The sequence below is a fragment of the Neolamprologus multifasciatus genome, chromosome 3, assembly GCF_963576455.1.
Source record: "Neolamprologus multifasciatus chromosome 3, fNeoMul1.2, whole genome shotgun sequence".
Lineage (NCBI taxonomy): Eukaryota > Metazoa > Chordata > Actinopteri > Cichliformes > Cichlidae > Neolamprologus > Neolamprologus multifasciatus.
Genome location: NC_140441.1, coordinates 5,542,992 through 5,557,788, shown reverse-complemented (window position 1 = coordinate 5,557,788; position 14,797 = coordinate 5,542,992). Strand labels below are relative to the sequence as shown.

General features: G+C 40.3%; 1 protein-coding gene across 2 annotated transcripts; it reads left to right on the top strand.

The window, feature by feature from the left end:
- Positions 1–773: 773 nt before the first annotated feature.
- LOC146521239 (high affinity immunoglobulin gamma Fc receptor I-like) lies at positions 774–13,298 on the top strand. Of its 2 annotated transcripts, XM_085154211.1 has the most exons (10): positions 774–1,575; positions 1,948–2,029; positions 2,336–2,371; positions 4,239–4,356; positions 4,882–5,030; positions 6,296–6,538; positions 7,788–8,054; positions 10,739–10,990; positions 11,130–11,267; positions 12,596–13,297. In XM_085154211.1, the coding sequence occupies exons 1-10, from the start codon at positions 1,546–1,548 to the stop codon at positions 12,700–12,702; spliced, it is 1,422 nt and encodes a 473-aa protein (XP_085010337.1). In that variant the 5' UTR covers positions 774–1,545; the 3' UTR covers positions 12,703–13,297. The 2 variants fall into 2 exon arrangements, with proteins under 2 accessions (XP_085010337.1, XP_085010336.1); XM_085154210.1 differs by lacking the exons at positions 774–1,575; positions 1,948–2,029; positions 2,336–2,371 and having other exon boundaries at positions 3,152–4,356; positions 12,596–13,298.
- The last annotated feature ends 1,499 nt before the right edge of the window (positions 13,299–14,797 follow it).

Sequence of the window (14,797 nt, the reverse complement as noted above, 5' to 3'; positions counted from 1 at the left end):
TTAAGAGCTTCTGGGGATGCCCTTGATGGTTGAGCTGATATATCAGTCAATGCATCAAGCACAGGTGGTAATGACCAGGTTGATTGACTTATCAACAAACTTAAAAAAAGAGAGGAATGAATAAGTTAAGATACCATATTCTTTACATACTGTGGTAAATACTTGTCACGGTTTTGCAGCAATGATGCAAACCTGTGGCTATTTTCAGGAAGCAGATGCGTGAGAAAAGTATTACTGAACACTAATGACACCAGTAGCAATTTGTCCAGACGGCCACAAGAAATAAAGTCAGTCCAGACTTGTAGGCACAAAGAAAGTTTGGATTTATTTAACTGTTTAATGTAACTTCTTTCTGTTTTCTGTATTCATTTAACCTTTAGGTTTTATTTGCCGTAAACCAAGTGAGAAAGTATGTGTAATGGACATAACTGCCAAGACATCTTCACTGAGGTAGAGCAGAAACGTGCAAGTGCCTGTATGAATCCTCGAGCTATATTTACATCACAATCTTGGTATTTTGAAACCACGTGAGGTTGGTAAGGGTGGATCTTACTATCAAAGTGAGAAAACTGCACACTCACTAGATAATAACTTGTTATTACCAAATTTTTAACCAGTTATAATCATCTGTACAATTGTTTTTTTCATCATGATCTTTTCATCATCCTGTATTTATTTGACCTCAGAGACCATGTCAGATTGGTATAATGTGCGGTCTGTGTCGTGAAGAACATGTACACCTGGTCTATATGTTTAGTCCAGAGCGTAAGCTTCAGTGACAGTTCTGTGTATCCAAATATATACTGTATAACAACACACGTTGATAATCAGATTGGTTCATTTAAGGTGAAAAGTTTAAAATGCAAAACAAAAAAATAAAAACCGAGAAGTCATGTTGTACTCCATCACATCATTTGCTAAATCCATGGCAACATTGTACCTTTTGGTTCTTGATCAGTTTATAGCTGTTTACACAAGTGAAGGTGCAGTAAAACCCAAGAACTACATCAAAACTGGATTCCAGGTTAGTACAATTAACCTGTTTGTTATGAAGGGAGAAATCCATCCATCCATCCCAGCCAAGAGGTCTCTTTAGCCCATGGCCTCCTCTTGGAAGGACATGCCCAGAATACCTTACCCAGGAGGTGCCTGGTAGGGATCCTAATCAGATTTCTGAACTACCTGAACCAACTATGAGGATGATTGGCAGCTCTACACTGAGTCCTTCTGATATGAATTAACTCTTTCCCTGGCTCATTCAAATATCTGACGTCACAGGAAGCAACCCTCTGATCCACTGGGAAACACCCAGAGTGCAGGCAGCAAGTCTACAAGAATACCCACCACGTTCTGCTGTATAAATGACATTTTAACAAGGGAAACTATGAGTATGACTCATGTCTCACTTCTTAAGTGGACATTAGAGGAACAGCAGCTTTTGGCAGTTCAGTGTTGTCTTCATGACGCTTGATACTAAGCTGTTTAGAAGATGGGTGGATTCACAGAGCAACTTCAAATAGACTTTGCGACTTGGAGTAACGCCCTATGTTCCAGGAAGGAGCAAACTTCTACCAGGTAGGTAAGAAAGATGTGCTGAAACCTATCAGCTACAACCGGCAGATTATTATATTTATATTATATTAACCACAAAAAAGTCCCCACTTTATTCCTTTTATAAAAGCATTCGATGGCTTCTAATGTACAGCTGGCTGTTTCATGTCTCAGTTCCTGCTTGCATTTATCTTTTGTTTTTTTCAAAGTTTGGTGTCAGAACAAGAGGATCTGAATCATGTTTTATTTCTCCCTCTGTTTACAAACACATTAACACAATGTGCTATACCAGATAAAATATTTCTTCTTAAATGCCTTAAAAGTATATTTTTTATGTTCTTTTTGGCTTGAACTCACATCCTCCTCCCCCTCACCACCGTGTGGTTTCTTTAACAGGATGTTGTCGCCACTTTTGCTACAAAACGGTCAGTGAAACTGCAGCGTGCAGACGCTATGAAGGCAATTCTGCTTCTCCTCTGTAAGTACAGAACAAAAATTAACAAACAAAACTTCTTGTCACACAATACTGCAAAAGTACTGTAGATTAAAATGCACAGAGGTGTGTTTGAGTTCTTTGTTGATATGTAACTCGTTATAACGTATAACGTTGTGTTTGCTACACACAGTTCTGTGACAGACTGAATTGCTGTATTATGAAAGTTTAAAGTTATCAGATGTCTTAAAGTTAAGAGTTGCAAATGAAACTTAGTGATTTCATGTTTGTGTCATATGACTGAGAGGAACACTTACACACTGTGTGGTTTGACTTTGACTTTCATTTCAGTGTTAAGCATCTGCCGGACGTCAGCCCAGAGTCGTGGTAAGAGTCAAGCCTCTTTATGTCTGCGTGTGTGTGTCTGTGTGTGTGTGTCTGTGTGTGTCTGCATGTGTGTGTCTGTGTGTCTGCATGTGTGTGTCTGCATGTGTGTGAGTCTGTATGTGTGTGCGTCTGCATGTGTGTGTCAGTGTGTCTGCATGTGTGTGTCTGTGTGTCTGCATGTGTGTGTCTGCATGTGTGTGTCTGCATGTGTGTGTGAGTCTGCATGTGTGTGTGTCTGCATGTGTGTGTCTGTGCGTCTGCATGTGTGTGTCTGTGTGTCTATTGTGCGTATGTCTGCGTGTGTGTGTCTGCATGTGTGTGTCTGGGTGTGTGTGTCTCTGTGCATCTGCATGTGTGTGTGAGTCTGTATGTGTGTGTCTGCATGTGTGTGTCTGGGTGTGTGTGTCTCTGTGCATCTGCATGTGTGTGAGAGTCTGTATGTGTGTGTCTGCATGTGTGTGTCTGGGTGTGTGTGTCTCTGTGCATCTGCATGTGTGTGTGAGTCTGTATGTGTGTGTCTGCATGTGTGTGTGTCTCTGTGTGTGTCTGCATGTGTGTGTCTACATGTGTTTGTCTGTGTGTCTGTGTGTGTGTATCTGCATGTGTGTGTGAGTCTGTATGTGTGTGTCTGCATGTGTGTGTATCTGCATGTGTGTGTGAGTCTGTGTGTGTCTGCATGTGTGTGTGAGTCTGTATGTGTGTATCTGCATGTGTGTGTGAGTCTGTATGTGAGTCTGTGTGTATATGCATGTGTGTGTGAGTCTGTGTGTGTGTGTCTGCATGTGTGTGTGAGTCGGTATGTGTGTGTGTGTCTGCATGTGTGTGTGTCTGTGTGTTGCCTCACTGATGACGGTCCCTTAGCTCCCCCAGCTGTTAAAGTATCTTTTACCAAATCAAGCATTCTTATCGTAGCCTCAGCTCAACGCAGACGCATGTTTGCCCCGTGGTAACCAGTGATCTGTAAGACAACATGTCACACAGCTGATAAATGTCCGATCAGAGCACAAGAGCAAATAACTGCTTTCTTTACTGTTTATTACTGCTGTGGGGCAACATAACAAATGAGTTTTATTATTTATTTATTATTATCACTTCTGTGAGCGTATTGAAGCACACCATCATCAGATCTCTCAGACTCATTATGGTAACAACAGTAATTGCAAAGCTCAGCTGTTACACTGTTTCACTAACTTGGAAACTCTCTGGGTTTCTGATTAATTCAGTGAGTGCATTTATTCACTTTGGCTAACATCTGGTCTCAACTAATAACCCCTCAGAAACAGCACTGAGCTGAAAAATCAGAATTTGAGCAATTTTATTCAGCAAATGTTCAGAAAGCCCAAAAGAACCACATGCTTATTTTATTTAGGCCATTGCATGGGGAGGAAACAGGAAGTCAGTCGACTTAGGAGGCACGGCTCTCATTGGTGCAGGTTCAACAGAGAAAGACGCGTTTTCTTTAGGCCAAAGTTTGCATGAGTTTACATGACGCCAGAGTTTGTAGTGGAGGAAGCTTTCTCAGCACGGGGTCGACTGTTCAACTACTGTTCACACGTAGGATGGTAACAATGTAAAGTGCCTTGAAAACCGCACATTTACTACACTCACCGACTGTTTGTGGATCTGAGTGGATTATGTAGAGATGTTGCTGATGATGTCTCTCCAGGTATGATGGTACATTTCTCACTGATTTTTACCAGATCCCAGCTTGTTTCGTTCGTTATTTTGGCCTTTGTTCACCCCAGAGTCAAAGCTTTCAGTTTGGTAACTTGTAAATTTGTTTCTGGGTATAACTTTGGGGACCACGGCAGGGTCACCTTCCTTTTAAACACTTATGCTCTGTCAATTGTGTCTCTGTCTCGCTCAGCCTCTTTGAAGGTCACTCCCAACTGGTCCCAGTTTTTCGAGTACGAGCACATCAGTCTGAGCTGTGAGCGGATCCCCTCCGGTGAATGGACGGTGTGGAGATCCCCAGCGAAAAAAGGGTCAGTTTACTGCTTAAATAACTAAAATCACAAAACTGGCATGTTAGAGGAAGAGCGCTCTTTATGTTTCACTCAGCTAATTCATATTTTCAGTTGCTGTTGTGCAGGAAGAAAATCCTTTCTAAGTCAACCCAAGATGTTTTCACTGTCTACACCTGATAGAGTCGTTTTCAGTGAATTAACCTCACTGGAGACTGAAAGCAAATAAAAGGAGATGTTAAAGAAAAGCAATCAGCAAAATGAAGAGCAAATTCCAACGGTCTCATAACAAACTGCTGACAAACTGATATTTGACTGGTGATTCAGAGCATCAAAGTACTTGATGAGTGACAGTGAGAGTCAGCAGGCATCTGGCAAAATGCCTGGTTTGAGAATTTCTTGCATAATTTACAACTTTGGACTGTAAAATGTATCCAGTATAGTACTGAACTAGATAATTAGTTTATTCATTAGTCATCTAAAAGTGAAGTTGAGAATCAGGTTATTCCACATGTGTAAAGGACTAATGCAAACGATGTTTCTCAGGTTGAAAGTGTCTGACTGCACATCAGGCTGGGGTATTCAAACTTCCTCTACCTGTGAAATTAAGAGAGTCACACATTCAGACTCCGGGGTTTACTGGTGCCAGTCCACACACGGCCACAGCAGCAACACTGTCAGCATCACTGTCAATGGTAAGATTCATTAAACTGCGTTTCAGCATGCCTGAAGGAGAAGCTACATAACTCCTGCTTCCTGTTTCAGGACAGTGGAGCTACTCAAACCGCAGACTTGCTATGAAATTTAAAATGACTCATTCATGTGTGAATCAGCTCGTCTCTCTCCAATAGACTTCTGCAACATTTGCAACTATACACGTCAGTGTTTTACAGGGAACTAGTTATGATAAAGGGAAGCACATCAATATAAACCAGAAAGGTTTAGTTCAGTTAAGTGGACTCATTTTTATACACAACTTGCTTCATTCATTCGGGGCGATCGTGGCTCAAGAGTTGGGTGTTCGACTTGTAATCGGAAGGTTGCCGGTTCGAGCCCCGGCTCGAACTTGGGCAAGACACTTCACTTACCGCCTACTGGTGTTGGCCAGAGGGGCCGATGGCGCGATATGGCAGCCTCGCCTCTGTCAGTCTGCCCCAGGGCAGCTGTGGCTACAACTGTAGCTGCCTCCACCAGTGTGTGAATGTGAGAGTGAATGAATAGTGGGATTGTAAAGCGCTTTGAGGGTTCCCGAAAAGCGCTATATAAATGCAATCCATTATTATTCTCCCATTAACACAAGCACTATTGACTAACTTAATATTTAGCATTCAGACCGGTGCAGTCAGGGATTGAACCACCAGCCTTTCGGTTGGTGGTCTGGCTCAGGGCTGCAGCTCCAAACAAGCCACACTTTGTGAGCTGTAGCTCTTTGATGTGTTTCTGATCAGCAGCGATCTGCTCTACCTTCTGTGCCACAGCCAACCAGAGCTCATGTTGCATGTTATGTCAGTAATCTCACTGCATGTGGAAAAAATGATCGATAATGCTGCACATTTCTTGCTGCATGGGGCTGTTCATGATCTGTTTTAGAAATGGATGCCTGATTAACATCTATGAGGCTGGTAGCTAAACTGTGCAGTGTTAGGTTCCCTAAACTGGGACGCTCAAATAAAATCATTTTTAAAAGCAGCTAAAATACATTTTCACAATACCAAAAAGGATCCCACTGGGCCTGTTGAATATCAGTTGTGTATAGAGTCCATGTGAAGTCTCTGTGTATGTGGACGCAACACCCCCAGTCCTTCTCTGTAAACCACAGTGACCTAATTTCTTTCCTGCAGAGATTCAGAGATAGCTGGTTTTGTTAGCATAATTGTTCTACAGCAGTCACCTCTTCCCTGTAGGAAGTCTCTTCACCTGAAATCACACAACAACATATTTTATTTTTCTGTGGGTTTAGAGAACCCAGTCATCCTGCTGAGTCCTGCTGCCCCTGTGGTGGAGGGAGAGAACATCACTCTGCTCTGTAGAACAAAGAATCCCTCCAACCTCCCTGCTAATTTCTTTAAAGATGATCACCCCATCAAAAGTGAAACTGCAAACCACACAACCATCTACCAAGCATCTGAAGCTGATCAAGGTTCCTACAAATGTCACATAAGTGGTCATGGGGAATCACCGTCCAGCTGGCTGCTGATACAAGGTAAGGAACAAAGTCATTTCACTAAATAACAGCTGTCTGCTTAAGCTGCTGTCTGTGACATGACCCAGATAAGTGGATGAATGGATGCAGACAGCTGTGTAAACACATGGTGAGGGTAAAGATGACTGAAGTAGAAACATTCAGTGCATCCTGGGAATCCCCAGCAGCCTACACCTAAATGCAGCTTAACTAAGGGAGGATTCAGGGTAAGAGTGGACATGCAGCCAAAGTCCACAAAAGTCATAAAGCCAAAGTAACTTTTGCCCACATACACCGATGGTGATCTCACAATCTAAACAGATTAACTGGCATTCATCAGGATTCATTCAGTTCAAGGCTACGTCCACACGTACCCGGGTATTTTTGAAAACGCAGATTTTTCTATGCGTTTGCACCTTTCGTCCACACGTAAACGGCGTTTTCGGTCACTGAAAACGGAGATTTTTAAAAACTCCGGCCAGGGTGGATATTTTCGAAAACTCAGTTTTTGCATTTAGGTGTGGACGAGAAAAACTGAGAAAACGCAGAAAACGCAGCGTCAAAGGTGTGCGCCTTTTTTGACGTCACACTGTGCGCCACGTTATTGTTTCGGTGAAATGAATTTCTACAACACTGTTACTGTTAATTGTTCTCTCTGCAGTGTTTAAATGCTTACATATACACACACAGTTACTGTCCCTCCACACATATGACTCGGTTCTGCCTCCGTTTTCAAAAATACCCGTGTAGGTGTGGACGTAGCCCAAGTATGAACAGGATGGCTGTGAGTATGCTGAAGGAACATCCTAAAAATCTCTTCTTTACTCTTGGATTTGGTTTCCTGACATCATGTATTTATTAGGATTTGTGTAAATTAGAAAATCTTATTGTAAAACAAATTGTGTTACCAGTCTCAGTGAGATTCGTAGCACTGCAATACATCATCCAACACATTGCTTTATATGTAATAATGTGTGGCCAGTCGAACTGGGGTTTGAAAGGTTTAAATATATATGATTTTAAAATACATATTATATTATTATTAATTGCAAGGCACTGCATGAATGGAATTCTGATTGGGGCTCAGCAACATAATAAATACATTCATTGAATTTTGTTGCATTTTTTTAGCGTAAAAAAGTTTCGACACATGTATCATAGAAACAAAGTGAATAAGCAAAACAGAAGACGTCTCAAAACAACAGGAAATGTGAAAACATTGACTACAGCCCAACATATTTTAACACACTGAGTCTTGTTCTGTCCCCAGATCATTCTGACCTTCCCACTCTCACACCGTCTCCCAACTCAGCTCAGATGTTTGAGTATAAGTTCTTGAATCTGAGCTGCGGCATTCAAGGATGGACAGTCAAGAGATTCAGCACCTTTGATAAACAAGTGTCCGGATGTGAAGTCTGGGGAAAAGCTACTTCCTATGGTTGCATCCTCCACAAAATCAAGGGGCTCGACAGTGCTGTTTACTGGTGCGAGTCTCCTACACACCAGCGGAGCAACTCAGTCAACATCACAGTTTATGGTAGGAGCGGTTTAAAAATCTAACTTGAAACAGAAGCCCTCAAAATGTATACGAATGAGAGAAAACTAAACATGTAATAGTCATGCTTGTAAAACACGTGTCAAAGTTGTTATAACAAAAATGGTTAAATGAACGCTTTTTGTTTTACACACAAACAGTGGAGGAGTACAGCTTCACAGCTGACCTCAGTGGATAGATGCTTTACTATTATGCTGCCCTCACGACACGTGACCATGTGAAGCTAGACAGCTAGCGAACAAAATAGACGAGATCTTCCACACAAGGCTTGCTTTTCTTGCTTTTAATGAAGATCCTTTAAAGCCTTATCCTCTCTCAAGGCTTCTCCTTGCTATTTCTTATTTGTAACTGAAACATACAGAAAGTGAAAATAAACTGCTAGCTAATTAAGCTAATCATTAAGCAAACTTAATGATTAGCCTAGCTTAACACGTGCGTTACATTAGCATTGCAGTTAACTCCAGGTAAACACATATAAAAGTTGTTTCTGAACATATTAATACTCACAAAGACGAATGTTTCCCAAGGTACAAGCGTGTAGGGCACTTTTAGCGTGTACATGAACTCGTTCACTCTTTTAATGCTGCCGAAGCACTTTTCACAGCATTAACGGAGAAAATACATCAAAGATAGGTTAATGATCAGAGCGCTCCCTCGCTCCCATTTCCGCACATACAATACAAAGATCGCTTGTGATAATAAATTTCGAACCCAGACATTTTAACTGTTTTTAGCATGAATTACTTATAATATTTCTTAACTTTGAACTTATTTATCAATTTGCTTATGTAACTTAATCAGACTATGCACTAACTACTCACTTTTGACCAAAAGGCATAACAACTATGAACAAAAATAGTCGAGCTAAACAAAAAAAAAACATGCATTTCTATTTCACTAATGCTAGTATTGTTTTCTTTTAGTTAACAGAATCCATGACTAATCACAAAGCTTTAGTGCTGCACATTTCTAAAGCGGATAAAGTAATGGTGGAGACAAAGTGCATCGTGTTTAATTTCTAAGGTTTAACATACCAGGAAATAAGAAAAAGTAATTAACACATAACTTAATGCACCATATCAGGACAAAAACGAATTGGAAAAGCAGGCTGTGAAAACCTAAATACACCTCACAATGCTGCTGCTTGTAGGATCACAGTTACTAGCAGCAAAATAATAGTTTCCAACTTCATGAGAATAGGTTGACCAACTCTTCTTTACAGCATTGTTTCAGTTTAATAATGTGCACAGCTCTCTTAAGCTATCTTAAGATCCCACAGGATTGCAGTCGGGTTCACTCCTGGACTTTGCATAAGCCATTAATATATTTGATCACAGAAGATGTCGTTCTTAAAATCTTGTAACTAAGTTTAAGGATGTAAATTCTCCACTGTTATCTTCTCCAATGACATACGCCAACACAATGTAAAACAGCTACCTAGACTCCCACAAGACTGATTATCTTGTTAGTGTTGCATTAAACAGCTTTCATTGAAAAAGCAGGCCTCAAATCAGAAGTGCATGAGTCCCTGGTATAACTCACAAAAGTGTGCCTTAAAGCAGATAACCTGCAAGCTGTAGAGAAAAAGGCAGCTCACTATTCTAGATCTTCATTTAGACTGAAAGAAGAGTTTGCTGCTCTATAATAAAACGTTCTCTGTAAACTTGGACGTCTTAGTATTTGTCACTGAATCAAGACATTGAAAACAACCCCAGGTTTCCTCAGGTGACCACAATATTTTAATACACAGAGAAGAACATGCAATAGAAATTTAAGGTACTGCACTGCAGTGGTCTGAATCATACCACTGATAGCTCTCCTCACACACAAAGGTTTATTATGAAGTTCCACAGGGTTTAATGGTGAAATCAATTATATTTTCCCCAAATATATTTTTCCTATCATCAGAAGACATACATTTCACTTTGGTGCAGATAATACCCAGCTTTATCTATCCATGATGACACACACTGATTAGCTAAACTGCAGGAATTTCTTAAGGACCTGGATGAGCTGTGATTCCTTGCTTCTTAATTCAGATGAAACTAAGATTATTGTCATTGCACTAAAAATGTTAGAAACATTGTATCTAACCAAAATGCTTACTCTGAGTGGGATTACCTCCAGTAACACTGCGAGAAGTCATTTTTGACCAGGATATGTCCTTCCATGTACATATTAAACAAATGTATAGGGAAGGTGCTGCATATCTGCAAAAAACGTTCATGCAAAAAACTAGTTCAGTCATTTATTACTCAGAATCTGCTCTGTTGTAATTTATTATTATCAGGATGTTCAGATGATCCACAATGACAGTGAAAATGAAACTGAATTGAACAGCATCTTGTAGAAGTACTCACACTTGCTGATGATCAAATAATCAAGTGCATTTAGTAGCACCGGCCCAGAATACTTCCTCACCCACTGTTTCTCTATTCTGGCTTAATTCTTTATATGTCATGTCATGTAGTTCCTCTGAGGTTTTATTTACTTAATTTTAAGAACTTTAAGGAATCAGAATATTTTATGTCCTGATATTTGAAACCTTAGTAACTAAAGAAGGTTTACTTTCTTTATTTACACTGATTTTATCTGCCTCTCATCAGACAGTGTTCTGCTACATGGCATATACTCGTGTATTCAAACATTTTGTTTTTATCTCTCAGAACGAGAATATACTCCAGTAATCCTGCAGAGTCCCGTCCTCCCCGTGATGAAGGGAGATAACGTTACTCTGCTCTGTGAATCAAAGAACAGTCAATCCGACATCCCAGCAACTTTCTATAAAAATGAATCTATTATTGGGACTGCGCCTAGAAGTCACATGATCATCTATAACGTCACAAAGTCTCATGAAGGCATCTACAAGTGTAACATGAGTGTGGGAGTGTCTCCATCCAGCTGGCTGTTCATCATAGGTAAGCCTGAAAATCGAAGGAATGACATGACTGGTGACTTTGGTCTTTTTTCTTTGATGTGTATTAGACACTGTTCATCTGTGGTTTAGAGAGAAGATAAAAAGAGCTTTATTCCAGCAAGATCTTTGTTTGTTTCTAGATCCTGAAGATCCCAATGCCCCCACCTCAGATCCTCACAAAAACTTGTCGTCTCTGGGAATACTGCGCTACATCTTGGTGTACTGCCCATATGTAATTTCCACATTCCTCATGGTTTCTATATACCGCATGTCTGCAGGTAACACTCATCATTATGTTCAAATATCACCCATCCATCTCGTAGTGTTGGAGCTATAATCTTTACCAGAATAGAAAAACACTGGTTACTGAACATGAATATGAGTTACTATGTAAAAATCAAAGAATAACCAAAGTTGTTGCCGTTTTGATGGAGGAAATCAAAATGCCTGAGCCACATTTAATTACAGTTCAAACAAAAGTCGATAAGTAAAGCACGTTATTGGCAGACGAACTGGCCAACATCTACAGAGACATGTTTTCAGGGCTCTTAATCTACCGGTTTCCTAGAAAACTGGGATGATGTGTAGAACAGCATCAAAAACAGAAATTCATTATAAGCGTATAACTGCACCTGTATTTATTTTGTTTTTCACATCAAGATTATTTGTATTTGAACAAGGATAGCAAAAGACTAAGACATGTCATTGTGGTTCAATTTTCACTACTAATCAGGTTATTTAGGGACATGATCGATATATTAGATGATGTCATAGAGGCTTTGTGTTTCAGAAGCAACCCTTGGTAACCTCCAGTCTCTGTGTGTTTATTCTCAAACCAGTTGCTGAGTGGTTGTGAGATAAGTCACATAAAGGGTGCTGCATCAAAAACCTTCTTGCGATTGCTTTGGACACTTGTAGATTGCAGTGGTCGCCCAGATGCATGGAAGATGCAGACTTTGCCTTAAAAGTAAAAGTTACACATCATCTGGTTTCTGTGACACTTTTACTAAAGCTTGGCAAGTATTTGGCATTTATTTGCAGACAAGTTAGTATCTTCCTTTCAAATTATAGGCAACTTTTGCAATGTGCTAGTGACCAAATTAAATACAAGGAGGTCCTCAATGTATAGCTTTTTACAACCAGTTTCATGTTATGGACTGCCAGCAACTTCTAGCAACCACTCATCATTGGGTCACAGAATACACATTATTCCAGAGGGGGTCAGTGACTGGATTAATGGGATTAATGGGACCAATGGGCTAATGACTCAAAATCAATATACATAAGGGGATGAAAGCTTAAATTTAAAAGCCATGATCTTCAGGCCCTCAGGCAGCACTGCAGTAACGTCTTGATATTCACATGTCCCAGTCTAATACACTTTGGCGGTCCAGTTTTTCTGTCTTAACCCTTTCCATCCCACTTTCTGTTGGCCCAAAATGATTTATGATGGAGACAAAAAGAAGCTCAAATCTATCGTCAGACAAGAATAAGTTAACATCTACAGTCGATGTCAAATTAAGAATGTATTATTCAAAAGAAAAGTGACTTCTTTATATTTAGTTTGTTTCATCACTGTTATCATTTCTTACTTTGCGCCTAACAGGAAGGAGCTCACATGTTTCCATGACGATGCCTCCACCCACCGAGGAAGATGAGGACCAGTCATATGATGATGTCATGGCTGACGTCACCACTGAGCATAATTTCTAACTTAAACTCTCTGTCATGTTTTGAAGTCCTGGTTTTACATGAATTTTGTTGCATGTTGTTTTTAATTTTTGTATCAATAAAGTTTTTTTGTAAATTCATTGCTGTGTGTTTTCTTTAGTTTACATCTTTGACCTCTTAACATGAAAAATGAAGCAGTGCTTTCAACAAACGTTATCAGGGTTAGAGGTGAGATTTTATTGATAGGATCTATTTTTAGGGCAAAGGGAGAATTTAACTGTTAGTTTCAAACTTTACTGGGTTGAAGATGTATATTCAAAACGAGTAGAATCGTGATGTTATGCTGCCACCTGCTGATGGCTTCTTGTCACTGCATCTCTGAGAGGAGACTGTGGAGCTACAGCAGCAAACTGACTCTGAGATATTAAAGATGGAGCTTTATTGAAACACCACCAGACTTTAATTCTGACTTCAAACCTACTCAGTGCTTAAAACTGATGATGCATATACATGTATACTTTATTTAGTTGTTATTTAGTTGTGTGAAGGGAACCTGCAAAGTGCAGTGTATATGATAATAAACCTCTTGAATCTTGAATATTTTTTTTAATGTAATGCTTACACCCCACAAAACAGGCTGTCTGTTTTTTCAGTCTGATGACTGACAGCCTGCACAGTGTCCTTCATGTCCTACATGTGTCCTTCTCCATGTCCAGGCTGATGCTCTAAAGTGTCTTCAGGCCTCGCTCAGCCTCGTGGTCGACCCCCTGAAGTGGTTAGCCCCTGCACAGGGCCTTCCTTTGTCCTGTCTTTGTCTTTGTGCAAACCTCTCACACCTTAGTTTATTCTGGCTTTTATATCTTGCTTATGTTTGGACTTCAGCACTAAATGGTCCCTTGAGTTTTCATCTGCCTCCTTTTTCTACATTTGGGTTAACAACTTTCTAGATTTAGTATTTCTAGTAATTCATAGCATCTGTAGTTATGCAGTGAAATGGGTAAGGCAGCAAAAGAGTTTGTAAATGTAAATGAGCAAAAACACGCAGCCACTAGCTGTGTTTTCACTTCTATTATGAAAAAAAAATGGTGCCAAAAGGTAAAAAACTAAAATCTTGAAAATAAGTTCTTCTTGCTATGAGAAAATATTGAAATTGAAACAGGTTTTGACACTCGCTTGAATTCAGATTTCACACATTTAACACTTCTTACTTTGTTGTAAGACTTGGGCCACAGACTGGTTGAGTTTATTCATGCCAGACAGACAGTGTTGGGGAGTAACGGAATACATGTACCGCCGTTACGTATTTAAAATACAAAATATGAGTAACTGTATTCCGTTACAGTTATCGTTTAAAAAGGTGGTATTTAGAATACAGTTACTTTGTTGAAATAAATGGATTACACGGCGGTACTTCCCTGTTTCATATTGTGGCGGGTCAGGACTGTTTGGGTTTTGTTTGACAGCTACGTTCTGTTGTTCCAGGTGGCAGCGTTACGGTTGCCATGGTTACAGGGTGACGCTCTCGCTCTGCGTGTTTCCTGGGTAAGAGAGCGCCTTCTTGTTGTTGTTGTGCTAAGCTAATAGGCAGAATGCTACAGGTATAGCTCTAAAGAATGTAGCATCATGGGCAGTGTAGTCCGTGCTGCAGGGAGAATGGACTGCCATACACGTTATGTGTCTGTGAGCGAGGGAGGGAGAAAAAGGAAAAGTACGAGCTGTCATCGAGCAAAAACGGGAGCTGGAAGCATGTAAATATAATAATAACCACTGCAGCCAAGAAGAGTGCCTGACGAGCCCAGTTGTAAGTAAGCTATTAAGACTCGACTGTACGCCGTGTTCGTGTTTTCCTCCAAAAACAATAAGTCCCGTTGGAGCAGCCTTTCAACGCCTCTCTCTGTCTCTGCTAGCAAAGTTGACCCAGACAACAAAGTAAAGCTAGTTTTTTGCTACGAGCCCGACACGAACCCACCGTATTAGCCAGAGGTCCCTTTACTACGGTTCGGAGCCGCGGACCTTCAGTAACAGTAATAAATCACAGCAATAGTACATTCATGTAGTTGTAAACAGCATGATAATATATTAAGTAATCCAAAGTATTCAGAATACGTTACTCTCATTGAGTAACGTAACGGAATAC

What these genes read in the sequence shown, in the direction of transcription:
- LOC146521239 (XM_085154210.1), top strand. Translation starts at nt 4,040, where the DNA reads ATGATGGTACATTTCTCACTGATTTTTACCAGATCCCAGCTTGTTTCG. An exon ending in AGATCCCCAGCGAAAAAAGG is followed by an intron (nt 4,357 to 4,881) that starts GTCAGTTTACTG and finishes GATGTTTCTCAG; the next exon opens with GTTGAAAGTGTCTGACTGCA. An exon ending in CAGCTGGCTGCTGATACAAG is followed by an intron (nt 6,539 to 7,787) that starts GTAAGGAACAAA and finishes TTCTGTCCCCAG; the next exon opens with ATCATTCTGACCTTCCCACT.